The sequence below is a fragment of the Solenopsis invicta genome, chromosome 1 (assembly GCF_016802725.1).
Source record: "Solenopsis invicta isolate M01_SB chromosome 1, UNIL_Sinv_3.0, whole genome shotgun sequence".
NCBI lineage: Eukaryota > Metazoa > Arthropoda > Insecta > Hymenoptera > Formicidae > Solenopsis > Solenopsis invicta.
In genome coordinates, this window is record NC_052664.1 from 2,555,992 (window position 1) to 2,573,451 (window position 17,460).

The following is a 17,460-nucleotide window of genomic DNA, read 5'->3' on the forward strand; positions in this document are numbered from 1 at the left end:
TATAAGTTAAGTCGGCCGTTAAAAATTAAGTATATAAATAATTAAATAAATAAATAATTGTGAGTCAGACAGTAAAATTCAAAACACACATAAATAAATAAGTAAAAAATTGTGAGTTGGTCGATAAAAACTGAATAAATAAATAATTGTGCGTCGGACAATAAAAATTACATATTTTGCTCACGTTTATAATTTACAATAGAAATAGGGGAACCAATAACAGTACCAATTTTTTTAGGGAATAGCATTGCCATTATTAGGGAAAACACATTTTTAAAATTTAACTGGTATTACAAACCTATGGTGTTACTTTTTTTTTCCTTCCAGCAAGGCGAGCTTAATGAGTGTTGTGTGTTGTGCGCCAAGAACAAATACCAAATTAAATAAGTAAATGTTTCGACCTTTAATCAACGGTCTTCCTCAGTACAAAACTTAATATCTATAACAACAAACATTAAAATTACAAATCTCATCACAAATTTGACGAATTAAATTAACTGAAAAATTAAAATCTTACCAAATGTGAAACTGCGACATCCGCTTACAAAAACGTACCAACAAGATATGTTGGAATCGCCTTAATCTAAGAGATAATCTCGAGGACCGTGTGGTAGTTGTTTTATTTAAAATTGTTAATTTATGCGAAGTCAGGGCAATAAACGAAAACGAACGTAAGAGTATAATTAATCTTTATTATAGACAGAACACAAAGTGGATATGAAGATATAGTCAGAGATGCCAATGTAAGCATACTAAAAAAGAAAAACTATAAGAGAACTAGATTATGAACTAAAGCACTAGATATGGGATGCGCTTATATATTCTAACAAAAATTTTTACATATTGTGTTTATGTTGCATTTTTTGCTGTTTTACCAGATTCATGTTCCAAAAACGATATAAAGACATCGTTTTTGGAACATGAATCTGGTAAAACAGCACAAAATGTAACATAAACACAATATGTAAAAATTTAAAATGAACCAACTACCAATAAATTAAACTAAAAGTGTTAAAAGTCAAAATATAAAAATAATAAACGAGAAAAAAGTAATAGAAATAATAAATTGAAAGCTGTACAAGTCAAAATAGTAAAAATGTAAAAAGCAAATAAATAAAATAAAAAGTCAAAGGAGTAAAAATAATAACTAAGGACAAAAAGTAATTAATATAATAAAATGAAATTTGTACAAGTCAAAACAGTAAAATTGTAGAAAATGAACTTTTTTTGTTTTTTTTTTTTTCACACTATTCGTATGTATTTGCGTGTATATATGTATATGCATATGTATACAATACCAATATAAAAAGAAAATTTTAATAATGTATCTAAGGTAAAAATATTTTTGAGCAACCGCGTTAACATTTAATTTATTTTCGAGTTAATAAAACTTTTTTCTTTAATAGTATTAATACTAAATTACTAATTTTTAAATCGCGTACACACGCATCACAAGACAGCAAAGCAGATTATTAATTTATCTAAAGTGCCAAAGATTGATGTTATCCTTGGCATCATGGGTCTTCGTACTTGGAGTGAGTCACTAGATAATTGCTCAACATCAGTGTATTTCACGTAAAAACATCGGATTGTAGGGAGATCAAACTATCTCCTCCGACACGCAGTAGAGAGAGTATCACTTCGGTACTGCAAACTGCTAATGGTTCACCTGCATGGTAGAATGACGATGACTTAAACAATCTGAGTAGAAAAGGCTAATATTGTTGATTTTGTCGTTCAAGATGACTCCAAAGCAGAGTCAAAATGTACTAATGTAGAAAACGTTAACATAATTAATAAATATATTTGATTTTGCGCAACAATAACCGCGCGAGACTCTTATTTGCCTTTATCTATTGTTTGTTAAATCTCGACACTCATTACTCAATTGTTTAAATTGTAATATATTTATTATTCATTCAATTCTTTTAAAGACGTTTTGCCCACATTGGATCATTTTTAATGTATGAAAATTACATGTAGTTTGATTTACAATAATTTAATGTATTCTGAATTGTAATGGGACGATGGCTAATTGTTGTCGTTGCTCGTAAATTTTATTAATATTCATGTGTTGTCATTACAATGAAGTGTAAAGCTATAGTACGTACGACGCAATAAGAAAAATGGATTTTTTTTATTTTGTAACTCTGAACCAAACATTTTTTATCTCCTAATTCAACGTACAGCGTGATGTTGTCATCTTATTTTGAATGGAATCGTTACGCAGTAATATAAAGCACACTAAGCCATAATTTTATTGTGTTGATAATGCATTGCACAGACTATTGCTACACTACTTATTGTAACAATAACATACGAATAAATATTGATGAAATTTACAAATGATAGCGAAAATTCTACGACCATTGTCCGTTTGTGATTTAGAATGCAGTAAATTATTGTAAATTGAACTATGTCATACATTGAAAATGATCCGATGTGGGATTGAAACGTAGGTCAAATAATTGCTTGAGGAATATATACTAGGTATGGAAAAAAATTCATACGCTGATTTTTTTCTATCGATGTAGCAACACTGTAGATTTTAATGTCTAGGAAGAAGCCTTATGAATCATTGCAAGTTTGGTTACAATTAAGTATACGTATTTTTCTGCCAATATTTGTGAACACAGTATTTTGCGCGGTCGAAATAGAGTAAAATGTTTTAATCGAGCAAAAAACCAACATCATTTTTATCAATGTCTTAATGATAAGAAAAAAAAACTCTTTGTAAGGTAAAAGCAATTTGGCCTATATCAATAACAAGTACATCGATTTTAATATTTTCTTTGATGCTTTTATTACGCCAGATAATAAATTTTAATCCACCTATCAAACTGAGAATCACAAGCCAATGGTTTTAAAGACAAAAGTTAAGATAAGTCAATAGTTCACTTTATGAATTGTTGATAAAAATAGTTTGTGTATTTTTATACATATATCAATATGTTCATAAACTTATAAATTTATAAATGTAACGTTAGATTATTTTATTATTTATTTTTTAAATATTGTTTGTGAAAAAAGAAAAAATATAATTAGGTTATATATATATATATATACAGGGTGTTCCAGAAAGCTCGTATCCCATTTTAAGAGCGGATTCTTTGGAAAATTCTAAGAAAAAAATCCTAATACAAAAATGTCGAGGGTATAACGGTTTTCAAATTATTCGCGATTAAAATTTACGAATCACTGAGCTGACATTTCGCGCGCTCAGGCATGGTGACATGACAAAGGTACCACAAGGGTACCTCTTGATATTAAGATTGTCATATAAATACGCAGTGACATTTATATTAAGAAATTACTACTATAGGACACATATTTGTACATTACATATGCACAATTAATGTTTTCAACAAAATATCAATTCAATAACAAGATAGCCGTTGGGTTAGCTGTCAAAATAAATTCATTACCATGTTCATATGATAAGAACTTTTATGGTTAGGTTATTACCGATTTACATTTTTAATAGTTAAAAATGTAAATAAATTATTGATATTATCGATATGTTACCATAAAAGTTCTTATCATATGAAGATGGTAATAAATTTATTTTGACAGCTGACCCAACGGTTATTGTAAATCTTGTTATTAAATTGATATTTTGTTGAAAACATTAATTGTGCATATGTAATGTACAAATATGTTTCCTATAGTAGTAATTTCTTAATATAAATGTCGTATTTATATGACAATCTCAATATCGAGAGGTACCCTTGTGGTACCTTTGTCATGTCACCATGCCTGAGCGCGCAAAATGTCAGCTCAGCGATTCGTAAATTTTAATCGCGAATAATTTGAAAACCATTATACCCTCGACATTTTTGTATTAGAATTTTTTTCTTAGAATTTTCCAAAGTATCTGCTCTTAAAATGGGATGCGAGCTTTCTGGGACACCCTGTATATATGTATATATATATATATATATATATATATATATATATATATATATATACATACAGGGTGTCCCGTAATGCTTCATAAATATTTCAGGGAGCGAAAGAGGATGAAATTTTGAATTAAAAGTTTCTTTGCCAATTTTAGCTTAGATCATTATTTACCGAGTTATTAACGGTTAAAGTTGATCAATCAGATTGCGCTCAGCCAGAGCGCCCAGAAGCGTAGCGTGCCGTGGGACTCCTCGTGCTTACTGTAAACATTCTCCCGATTAAAATTTTATTCTAATTCTTTATATTAATAAATAAATCAGTCAATCAATCAATAAATGGGTAAATAATTAATCAAATAAATAGGTAAATGAGTAAGAATAAATTACAATTGGAAATTTATTCAATTTTTGATTATTTTTGATTCTTATTTATTATTTATTTATTTATTTGTTTGTTTAATTTAATTATTTAATTGATTTGTTTATTTAGTTACTTAGTTTCCATGGCTAACCTCGTAGCGATGGAGAAAAATTAACTACGAGATGTTTGTCATGGGTATAAAAGAAGATTATTGAAAAAAAACATTATCAAAATAAATTGTATAATAAATAATTTGTTAAACATCTTCTTCAAAAAATGTTTTGACATGTATCATGCATGATTATTTCGTTTTATTGTCATAGAAACCGATGTAGCTATCCGTTTTTATTTAAAATTAGTTTTTTAAGAAATTGTTTAATTTGTTTGAAGAGAAACTGTTTAACAAATTGGTTATAAACAATTTTGATTATTTCTTGTTAGCATCCTAATATTGGTATGTAACGTACAATTCTATCTTTTTCCTTACAATTCGACAACTTTTCCTTACATCACATTATTAATGTACAACTTCATCTTTTTTCCTCACAATCACATTATTATTTTAGATCAAAAATTAAAATTTACAAATATGTAATTAATTAAATTCTCGATTGTCACTTATACAATAAACAATTTTTTTACTTCAAAGCTACATTATTTTAATATTATTTGTTCATTTATCTGTAAATGTTATTTTAGTTTTAAGAAATTTAAAATACCAAAGTATAACACAATTTTAACATAATATATTCAAATAATACAGTTCCAAAATGTTAAATTAATATTAATTTTACTGAAGAAATGTGTTTTCACAATTTGTTTCCAATTTATGTCATTGTTATATTTTCTAGGTGTTAATTTTTTACATAATATTTGTGTTACCTTTTAACATATGTATTTATCTTGAATTTAATTAACAAAAAAATTTGAGTAAACTGTTTGGTACACAATAAAATATGTATGTTAAATTTAGCAAAAAAATTGTTTACTGTGACAATCGAGAATTTAATTAATTACGTATTTGTAAATTTTAATTTTTGATTTAAAATAATAATGCGATAATTAAGAAAAAATTATACGTTAATAACGTGATCGAATTGTAAGGAAAAAGATAGAATTGTTCGTTACATACCAATATTAGGATGCTAACAAGAAATAATCAAAATAAATTGCTTTACAAGCAATTTGTTAAAAAGTTCCTCTTTAAACAAATTAAAGAGTTTCTTAAAAAACTGATTTTAAATAAAAACGGATAGCTTCATCGGTTTCTATGACAATAAAACAAAATAATCATGCGTATACATGTCAAAACATTTTTTAAAGATGTTTAACAAATTATTTATTATACAATTTATTTTGATAATTTTTTTTTCCCCCAATAATCTTTTATACCCATGACAAACATAGTTAATTTTTTCTCATCGTTACAAGGTTAGCCATGGAAACTAAGTAACTGAATCAACCAATCGATTAAATAATTGAATTAAATAAACAAATAAGCAAATAACAAAATGAATAATAAATAAGAATCAAAAATAATCAATGTTTGAATAAATTTCTAATTGTAATTTATTTTTACTCATTTACTTATTTATTTGATTATTTATTTACCCATTTATTGATTGATTGACTGATTTATTTATTAATAAGAAAAATTAGAATAAAATTTTAATTAGGAGAATGTTTACAGTACGAGGAGTCCCACGGCACGCTACGCTTCTGGGCGCTCCGGTTGAGCGCAATCTGATTGATCAACTTTAACCGTTAATAACTCGGTAAATAATGATCTGAGCTAAAATTGGCAAAAAAACTTAATTCAAAATTTTATCCTCTTTCGCCCCCTAAAATATTTATGAAGCGTTACAGGACACCTTGTGTATGTATGTGTATATATATATATAAAATACATATATCTAATATGATCTAAATTTTTTTTTTTTTTAAGTTTTTATTGTACTTACGTAAATATTTGAAATTGTCCAATATTTTAAATTAATGTTTAGAAATATTTTTTACTTTGAATCTGATAGCTTTTAATTTTGACTTAGCAAAAAATTAGAAAAATATCTCAGCTAAGTTGGCTATTGTATATACGGTGACGATATTTTCTTCGAGAAAATAAAGGACAAAATTTTAAGGGTTTAAGGGTTTATTCCTAATGTTTCTAAACCATTTTATGGTAGTTAGGAATCGAAGCATTTCAAAATTTTCTTGTGTTGTATATCAAAATAAGGCACTTTGTAAATTTCTAATAATTTTAAACTGGTTTGATTGCATTGGAATAAATTTTTTAAATTTGGAATAGGTTAAAAATAACAAAAACAAAATGAATCTGAATCAATCTGAATTTTAACTAAATATATAATTATATAAGAAAAATTATATGTATAATACATTTTTAACAATAGTATTTATACCCTATATATTTTTTAACAAAATTATGAGTTTTTAATGTATTCCTGAGAAAAAAGTATTTGTTTTAAAGAATGATGACAATTGTTTAAAAAATTATGAAATTCTAAACAATTTTATAATTGCATTTTGTATAAATAATACCAGAGTGCTTCAAGAGTGTCAACTTCAAGTTGGGTTTTTTCTCTATTTCAAATATTATTTGTTATTGATAACATTATCTTAATAGGAGCGTTTGAGTCAGGAAAATATTAACAAAATTCTATAATTTTTGAAACATTTTTTTCTTTCAACAACCTCTAGTTAAATTAATCGAACAAATTCACAGAAGTGCCAATAGCAATTTAATGTATCAGAATTAACTTCACTTTTCCTTTTCTGAGACAAACTGTGTTCAAATTAAGATTGTAATTTTGTAAATAAAGGACAAAATTGTAATATAAAAGATATAATTTTTAAAAAAAGGACAAAATTGAGTTTTTAAGAAATAAATAAATTTAAAGGACAGCTACTTGAAATAAAAGACTGTCCTTTGAAATAAAGGACGGAAGGTCATCGTCCTTTATTTCAAATGGTCATTAGCTATATAGGTAAGGCTATTTACTTTACATTAAAATCTTAAAAAAATCTAAAATCTGTTAAAAAATCGACAAAAATAGGGAATCCAATTTGGAACAGGAGGTGATTTGATTTGAAAAATTCGGCAAGAAAGCAATGTATTTTTATTTTCTGCTAACAAGGGCACCACACACAACCCGGGTCACCGATTTTGATGAAACTTTACAGTTATGTAGTATTAGTATAGAAGTACTAAATGCTAAACGGAGACGATGCACTACTCAACCGTTGACGTGAAATCGTTGTTTGAATTTCACCATATAGCTTTAATACCGTAACATTGAAGGAGTTTGGCAAGTAGCAGCGTGGTGTGGCGGACAGCGCGAGCGCCTATAGTTTTGCAGGTCGCGGCCGTCGCGGGTTCGAGTCCACAAGTTTTTTTTTTTTCTTTTACCCAGTACTCTTATTGTTACAATATATATATATATATATATATATATATATATATATATATATAATAAAATATATAATAAATAGTACACAGATATAGATATAATAATACGCAAAAAATCTTCTCTGCATTCGAACTTTTGTTAGTTTACTTTATATACATTTATATATATATATATATATATATATACACACATAGATTTATATGGATGGCGAGATATTTATATGATATATTTGATTGTGAGAGTTAATATGCATATTTATTTATGTGTAAGTACAAAAACAATTACAAATGAATTTATTCGTCTTGCTCTGTAATTTTGCACACTTTCGGGTGATAATAATCATAAAAACAAGTAAAACATAAAACTGATTTACACCACGAACATTTTATAAATCCAATTTAAATCCAATTTTTTTTTTTTTTTATTTATTATATATTTTATTATATATTTTATATATATATATATATATATATATATATGTATATATATTGTAATAATAAGAGTACTGGGTAAAAGAAAAAAAAAAAAAACCTTGTGGACTCGAACTCGCGACGGCCGCGACCTGCAAAACTATAGGCGCTCGCGCTGTCCGCCACACCACGCTGCTACTTGCCAAACTCCTTCAATGTTACGGTATTAAAGCTATATGGTGAAATTCAAACAACGATTTCACGTCAAAGGTTGAGTAGTGCATCGTCTCCGTTTAGCATTTAGTACTTCTATACTAATACTACATAACTGTAAAGTTTCATCAAAATCGGTGACCCGGGTTGTGTGTGGTGCCCTTGTAAGTTCAACGCAGGTGAAAGATATTTCAAAATGGTCTATAATAAAAATGAAGGAAATTTTTATTATTTTTCCAACAATTACCTTTAGTTTAACGATCAGACTTTATGTGTGCCTTATAGAGAGCACAAATAGTTTCACTTTATCTTACTTTCTCTTAATTATTGCATAAAGACCTTGCGTGGCTATTATTGCCTTTTGTTTTTATTTGAGTACTGTTTTTTACTTTTTAATTTCTAATATTGAGTTTCTATTTTACAAGAGATATGTAATTTTTGTAGAGTGTGGATGTGGCTTTGTTACCAACAATATCTTTCCCTGCCTTTGCAACTCATGAGGAGGTACTATACAACGAAACGAAAGCAAACATTGTTCGTAGATTAAAAGGCAATTATGGTTTTAAACGATTTGGAAGAGATGGTTATAAAACGGTGCTGGAGGATAAACTTCGACGATATTATAAATCAGGAGAAATCAAGGTCTTAAATACAACAATTGTCAATTTTTAGATAAAGTTTTATAAATTTTAAAAATATATAACTGATGTTTTCATCACAGGATTTCGACAATATCGAATGTGAATGGCCGTTGTTTTACATCTTCATGATAATAGATGGTGTATTCAAGAGTCTATCGGAACAAGTGGAAGAATATCAAAATTTATTGAAAGCGAGAGTACACAAGGATTTGAATGGAGGTTCTTGATAAATAATATTTCATCTTTATCCAAACTTGTAATTAAGGCTGAAAATGTCATTTATAATACCTTTATCGTTAGAATTATTTTTTCGGTAACAATATTTTATTTTATTGGTAATAATAACGCAGTTTTATTTTTAACGATAATGAATATAATCGTTATTTTCATTGTTATTTTGCAGAGTTTTCTACTTTATTTTGTTTTGTTTTAGAAAATTTTTAAGAAATTTTTTGGAAATGTATAAATATTCTTTAAATTACTTTTTGTCTTTATTATTACTTAAAAAAATTAATTTTCTATTTTAATAAAAAACATCAATAATTTATTAACAATAAATTCATTCGATCTTTGTAAAAGTTCGATTTTTTTTAAGTTATTAAGATAGGTGGTTGTATTGAAAGCCGTTGTCCATGTCTAGATGACTCCAGCAACGTGTACTGCGGTTAGATACATCTGTTACTTATGTCATTTTGAAGTGTGAACATTTCCCATTCAAATTTAGTCAACAAACACCATCCTTTGTTTACAGTTATGCTTTTCTACAACTAAATTAAAATGGGACGTGATAAATTGTTTTTCCAATGTGTACTTCTACACTACTTTGATTTGAAAAAAAGTGCAGTTGAAACTTATCGATTGCGGAAACTGATAAATCTGTTCTATTGGAAACAGTATATAAAGACTGGTTTCGATGATTCAAAAATGATGTTTGTGACTGTCACGACAAACGGCCAGGTCAATCGAAAAAGAGCGGATCCCGATAGCACACCACTCACAGCGATCGATGCCTAGAGTTTTTCCATTGGTTGAGTTAGATAAATCAAGATGATTGATAGGCTATCGCACCGTGCGCTATCGGATCTCGTCCTTAACAGCTCATAGTCGACCATTTCATGATGTTTACGAGCAGTAAAAAAGATTGAGAAAGAAGGTAAATGGCTGCTACATGAATTAACGGAAAATGACATTTTCATTCGTTTAAACATTTTAATTTCTTTACTTGCAAAGCATAAAAAAGCATAAAAGCATAAAAAAGAAGAGTTTCTTGTGGTGTATTGTAACCGGCGATGAAAAATGGATCTATTTTGACAAACGCATAAAATTATTGGTTGATCCTAGCCAACCATCAATATTGACTCCAAAGTAAAATATTCACGGTCATAAAGCAATGCTCTGTATTTACTGGGATATGGGGGGTGTCGTATGAACTATGGAATCAAACAAAACAATCGCCGCCAAACGTTATTGACAACAATTGGAGCGTTTGAATGATAATTGGATGCAAAAACGACTGTCAATTGCATCACATTGATTTTTTTCTATCATAACGGTTGACTCCATGTTGCTACAATCGTGAAATAAATACTGATGGAGCTCGAATGAGAGATTCTCCCAGCGTATTCTTCGAACTTGGCACCAAGCGATTATCATCTGTTCCGATTGATGCAACATGCAATGGAAGATATATACACTTCTGTAATTATGGCGAAGTCGAAAATTGGGTTGTTGAATGGATTGACTCAGAAGACAGATTATTTTTTTGTCGCGGCATTCAACTTTTGCCAGAAAAGTGGGAAAAAGTCATACCTTTCGAGGTATGATATTTTGACAGATCATTTCCATTGAGATATTTATACATTTTGTCATTGAAATAAATGCTCAAATACATAAAAAAAAAAACAGCGGTTCTCAATGGAATCCCTTAATAATTTTGGTTTTAACCATAGCCACAATTGTTTTTATTGAAATAGCGTATGTATGTATGTATACGCAAGATAGTATCGTGCTTCTGGATATTTATACATATTTATTGTATATGTATATATACAGGATGTTTCAGAACTCGTACACCCCTTTTACTTTCGCAGATTTAAGTTCAATCAAAAATATGTTCAGACAAAAATTGTTGGATTTTAAAAGATCTAGTTATTTATTTTATTAGTGTGACGTCACTACTTGGATGGCGTCACATCGAAATTACATTACCTTTTTTAAATGAAATACTCTATTTTTGATTCCAGAATCTAATAACTGATGTCAAGAATTTTCCAAAACTACAAGAAAGTATTTTTGTTGAGTACTTTCCGAGTTGTGAGGCTTGAGAGCTACAGTGTACTGTAACTTTTAAGTGTCATAACTCAAAAAGTACTTAACGAAAATAAACTTATTTATAGTGTTTCGAAAAGTTTTCGAAATCGACTACAAGAAAATGCAATGAAAAATATAGAATGTTAGGAAAGTACTGATACCCTTTAATTAGAGAACTACCGATACTCTAACGTTATATTTGTGTGTGTGCGTGCGTGCGCGCGTGTGTGTGGCTGGGTGTGGGTGTGTGTGCGTACGTGCGTGCATGCGTGCGTGTGTGTAAATTATATATATGTGTGTGTGTGTGTGTGTGTGTGTGTGTGTGTGTGTGTGTGTGTGTGTGTGTGTGTGTATACATATACATATACACGCATATGAATATAATTTTTTATATTGTGCAGTATAAGTACAAAATGTACAGCAGTATAAGTGCAGTATAAGTATAAAATGTACAGCAATGTACAGTATAAAATTCGAAATTTATGATCATCAATGAACCATGCTGAAAACAAATAAATCCATTATTAAATTATTTATATTTTTCATTACGTAATAGAAACTATCTTGAAACAATAATAACTAAAGACAAAATGTAATTTTTAAAAATTTTCCTGTTTTCCTAAAAAAAATCTTAAATATCTTTTAAAAAATAGCGCAACAAAGTAGAAAATATCTTTACAAAAAGAAGTGTTTACATTGGACTATGTTACAATTAATCATAATCACATAAAGCTTGTGTTAAATTGGTCAATTAGCAACATAGACAATTGTAGGTGACTTTCTAAAAATTATCGAAATTTCATAGAAAAGTAGTGGATATTATGATTCGATGCTTTTTGAATAATGATAATGCTAAGAGTTAGTTTTTTCAATGCGTAATGAATAACGATAAAGTTACTTTCAAAAATTAACTTTCCCAACTCTGCTTATAATACAAATAATATCTTGTAAATCATTTTTGATAATTTATATAAGGTAATTATTAAAATCTGGGTTTTTCATAAATTAGTTTTTTACTCTTGAACATCATGGATTTTCGAGAGATTTTATCGTTTTATCGACTTAAATTTAAATACGGTTCTTTAACACAGAAAGTAAACGTACGACTCTTTGGTCTGATGACTGCGTTTTTATAATATCGCACTGCAGTATACAATATTATAACGTTACATGTTTCTGCAAGCTTTCGTGCAGTATAGAATTATTTTTTTTTCAATACCTTTTTAAATTATTCAAAACTCAAGTTTTGTTGTCACTGATTTTAAAACGTTAAAGATATAATAGAACAAATTTACTTTAAAATTGCAATAAAAAATTTTCTAATTTAATCTTGTAATAAAATTCCTGTATAATTCGAAAATATTCAAGGAATTTTTTTACAAAATATGAGTAAACACCTTGTATAATTATGAATAATTACGAATCACAAATAAGATTTATTCTGTTTGATACAGATCCGATAATTCCCATGTGCTATTATGTACCTGTGGAAAATTTAGAAACTGAACGAAACGAACCATGTAGCACTTATCGGCTACCCAGCGAGGAAGGAAGAAGCCCTAAGTCTGTGGATCAACAAGTTACGCCGATATACCTATGGAATCAAGCTATGTTCGTAATTGCACAATTACTCACTGCTGGTCTTCTGCACATCAACGAATTAGATCCAATTCGTCGATATCTTCCATCCTATAATCGACCGCGACGAGCAGGAAGATATTCTGCTTTTCAGGTAAAAGAGAAAATAAAATTAATCACTATTATTGATTGATATGAGTAATTTTAATAAATGCCACAAATATAGAAATTCGTCTGTTTAATTCTCTACGTCTTTGCTTTGGAATTAAAAATGACACGTGTAATTTTTTAAAAATAAATTGTGTGTACTGATTTATAATAATTTTGAGAGATATTTAATTGTTTTATGAAAATTACTTTTCATAATTTGTAATCAAAAGATAATACTTTTTTTTTATTATATTCTATACAGGCAAAACCCAGTATTGTAAGTAATTTAAAATATATGCTTGCTAGTATAATAGTACAGTGTGTTAATAATATGCACCTAAATTATTATATTTAGGTATATCACTACATTTACACTTATCATTAATAGGATTTCTTTTATAATATTTTTTACAATTGTAATAGCCGCGTAACGTACTTTGTTATTGCTAGTTCTGTTAGTATACATCCATCAAAATGCAACAACCTTAAGAAAATACATGACAGAATGGTGATTAGTAGTAAACAGATGTATATATTGTTATACTGTTAATGGCAAGCAGTTTTGTTATTACAAATAGTGTCAGTAAACATCAAACAGCATCTCATAATTAAAATACATGAGAGATTGGCAGTCGATAGCGAGCGATTCTATTGAATGTATTGATGACAGATTGACCCAAAAGATTTGTTTTCATGAAAGTCGCGAATAGTACATTGCATCGTCGATAGGTGTAATGGAATTTATTTCTCCTAAATAAAAACATAATGGAATAAAAGTCGTAGCAATATTTTTCACTTACATATATTCTAATGAAATGATCTTGAAGACGAGTATCAAAATTGGATTAAAAACAAATAAATGAGATGTATTTTTTGATAGTACAATTTTTAATTTTATAAAAATTAATACAAGGAATTGATCTATTTTTCCTTCTGAAGACAAAGATTTGCATTTGTCTGCAGAATATGTTCTTCAGATTTAGTTCACATTGGAGATCATATAAGGGATACAGTAGGCCCTGGTTTTATGCTTCCGGTGATATTTGTTTCCCATTTGTCAACATCCCATAATCAAAATGTTTGCTAACAATAAGTTAGTGACATCCGTAGTTATAACCATTGATGCAAAATATCGTATAAAGTTAAATCCGGGTTTATGTCGTCAAATCAGATTTATTTTAGTAATTATGTTAGTAATTATAATTGCGAATGTTACTAAATCCGATTAATGGATGACATGCATATGTAATTGTATATTTAATAACACATTACATAGTAATATTTTTGTTGGGATATATCTTAGCATGTGAATTTATAGAAAATATAACACGTGTATGTGTTGTTTCTTGTTTACAATTTTGTTTTATATTTATCTCATTTTTCAAGCTTGTACGTGTGTATGGTTAACTTATATGCTGTGTGTAAATGTTAACTTTTAGGAGTATGATGTAATACATAGTGCAAGAAAAGTACCGAAATATATCTCTATTAATATATCTCAGAAAATATAAGTTTTATAAAAAATATTCAAGTTATAAGTTATATAATATAAAAGTTGTAAAGTTTTAAGTAAAACGTATTACATGACAATGTTAGTAACTTTGAATAGTGTTGCAAAAGTCACTGAAATTTTTTAATGAACATTCCCATTTTTTATTGTACATTCTTGTAGCTGACTTTAAGAGCTTTTCAAAATGTTATAATAAAGATCAAGATGCCTTGCTCGTTATTTTAAACAAAAATTAATCAACCAAGATGGGTCAACCAAGAATGAACAACAATTTAGCGGATGTTAATTAAAAACATTTAATCTGTAGCTAGAAATATCACAAATGATTAGTGAAACTAGTTTCAACTTAATTTACAAGGAGAGCCCTCGACCAACGCGTCACTGATTTTAATAAATTTTTATGGGTGTGTAGTATTCACTCAAATCTGTAAGCAATTACTGTAAAGCAATAAGTTGCGGATATTAGACATTTTCGAGAAAATGATGATTAAAGATTTCCAGCATAGTACCTATAGTACTGTTACAGAAGAACGACGGTCGAGTCAGCGGCGTAGCGTGCGGCGCTAGATTGCTATGCTTGGGGTCCCCCTTTGATCCCCGCGAATAAGATTATTTTTTTATTAAAATTTTATATTTTTAAATTGTTATACAGGGTGATTATTAATGGTTGGAACAACTGTTTACCATAAAAGATAATGGACTTTACTCCATATAAATTACATGGAGTGCAGTCAGTAAGTCATCTGTTATGGTAAATAGTTGTTCCAACTATTAATAATTATCCTGTATATAATTTTTAAATCGTTTTTAATTATTTAATGTAAAATATTTTTTTTTAATCAAGGAATTTAAAAATGCTTTTCTATTTTTAATTAAATTAAATTTTTTTATGAACACAAAAAATATATTTGTAATAAAAATTTACAATGACTGTTTTAAGAACATCAAAATAAGTGTTTCTAAAAATTGTAAATTTTTTACATATTATTAATAATATCAGCAACAGAATTTAATGTAATGTAACGGAAGCAAATTTCATGCAGGTATATTAATCTTAACTTCTCACGTATGGGTCTGATGGACCTTGTGCATTTTTTTACATTGTTGTAACTTTTTTATAACAATTTGAAGATTAAGATTGAAGTTCAAAATAAACTTTATCCATTAAACTATTCATAGATATGATCTATGAAATCTGTAGGTACATTTTTTTCATTATTTTCAATATGAAAATGTGAAAGTTTATGAAGGGTCCCTAAAACTTTTGTGTAGGTAATTTGTAAGTTTTTGGGGTTCTGGGTACTCCTTTATTTTTTATACGTTTACTGAACTTTAAATAGTAAAAAAATAAGTATTGTATGTGAAATTGTAGGATTAAAAAAATTATTTTATTGTAATGAGCGCATTATTACGTGTATGTATTGTAATATTTTTTATCCATAACGCATAAACACTGAAATTTCTGGAACTGTCTCGAGATCCGTGCTCATTAATTATATGTATACAATAATAAATTTATTCATTACAATTTTTTATTATTTTATATTGTTTAAATAATGAAATTTTATTCATTAGTGTAAAATCATGATTTGACAATTTTTTAAAAATATTGATTTTTGATATTTCAAATAATTGAACTTTTTAGAACGATTCATATCGAACTATTTCTTTTTGTTAGTTCAAAGGGTCAATCAATTAAAAAATCTCACTGATTTTTTTGTTTTGAGTTAAAATTTAAAAATTTGCAATTTTTTTTATTTAAAATACACCTTTTTTACGACTTGTTCACAACACAACGCAACACAATTTTACAAAAGAAATTGTAATTACTTGAGAATAAAATATTTTTAATTTATATCTTGTTTATTCATATCTCTTCATCAGGCTCTGAGGTATCAATTTTATATATTATGAGCTAAAAAATATGCTTTCTGTTCAGAAATACAGCTTGTCAAAGTTATGGGATCCCATAAACTCAGGTGGGGAGTAAGATAACCAAAAATTATATGTGGGAAGCTAGGATTAAAAACATTTAATGTAAATTTAATGTTGTCAAAAGTGCACTAACTTTCATGCACATGTTTTTCAATTATATATACATTAAATTTAATGTGTCACTTAAAAATACATTGAATTTTATGACATTTTTAATATTATACAAGAACCAAAAATTTTACTGTTAAGATCTCATTTAAAATTACGTAATTAATTGAGTCTTTAAAAATCAAATAATAAAGTTGCTTATACACATAATTACTTTATATTGGCTCTTGGCATTTTTAATTCTTTGATTTACATCTCCTTTATTTTTATCTTCGAACTTAATTTTGGGAATCCGTTCCTTCAAAAAATTATTTTATTAGAGTGTGACAGAAAAGTCTCATAATATTCTGCGTCTTTTATATTTTATCTTGTTTTTAATTATGCTGTTTTATATTCTATCTATCTAGTTTTTAATTACGAAAAATATAATAGAATTCCGTTACATTTATCTAATAACTGTGGCGCGTGAAGAATAGGACATTTTTGAAATGTTACTGTAGTATGCAATATTATAATGTTGCAGTAAGTTTCTGCAAACTATGTTGTGCTGTAAGCGTTTAAATTCAAAAAAAAAGATTGCAAAATTTTATATTTTTTCTCGAGGATTATTTAAGAGAATTTGAAAAATTTGTTGGTTTAATATTCTCAATACACATTTAAAGTCCACCAAATTAGATTCATTAATTTAATTTTTTTAATTTTTACTTCATATTCGTTATTTTATATTTATTAGTATAATTCTAAAAATTTCTTAAACCTTGAGAAGCTTATTTCAAATATTTAGCCCATTTTTACGTTTTTTATAAAGTGTATCCTATTTGAAAATTTTCAAAATCTGACTTTATATTTGTAATCAATAAATTCAACAATGCTTGTATATAAGTTTCAAATATCTGGGACTATTTGTACTTTACATT

The 17,460-nt window shown here is 27.6% G+C and overlaps 1 protein-coding gene across 8 annotated transcripts in view; it reads left to right on the forward strand.

Moving 5' to 3' along the window:
• LOC105199282 (probable phosphorylase b kinase regulatory subunit beta) overlaps window positions 1-17,460 on the forward strand; it is a 59,637-nt gene that overhangs the window by 27,117 nt on the left and 15,060 nt on the right. For 6 of the 8 annotated variants that reach the window (XR_005575060.1, XR_005575065.1, XR_005575064.1 and 3 more), the window contains exons 5-8: window positions 8,756-8,953; window positions 9,033-9,171; window positions 12,717-12,994; window positions 13,253-13,267. Coding sequence is in view for 5 of the 8 variants with exons in the window: in XM_039450752.1 (XP_039306686.1) it covers window positions 8,756-8,953; window positions 9,033-9,171; window positions 12,717-12,994; window positions 13,253-13,267 (630 nt within the window). In the remaining 3 variants the exon portion in view is untranslated. The remainder of the gene's footprint in view (window positions 1-8,755; window positions 8,954-9,032; window positions 9,172-12,716; window positions 12,995-13,252; window positions 13,268-17,460) is intronic. The other 2 variants (XM_039450828.1, XM_039450868.1) reach the window with 1 other exon arrangement.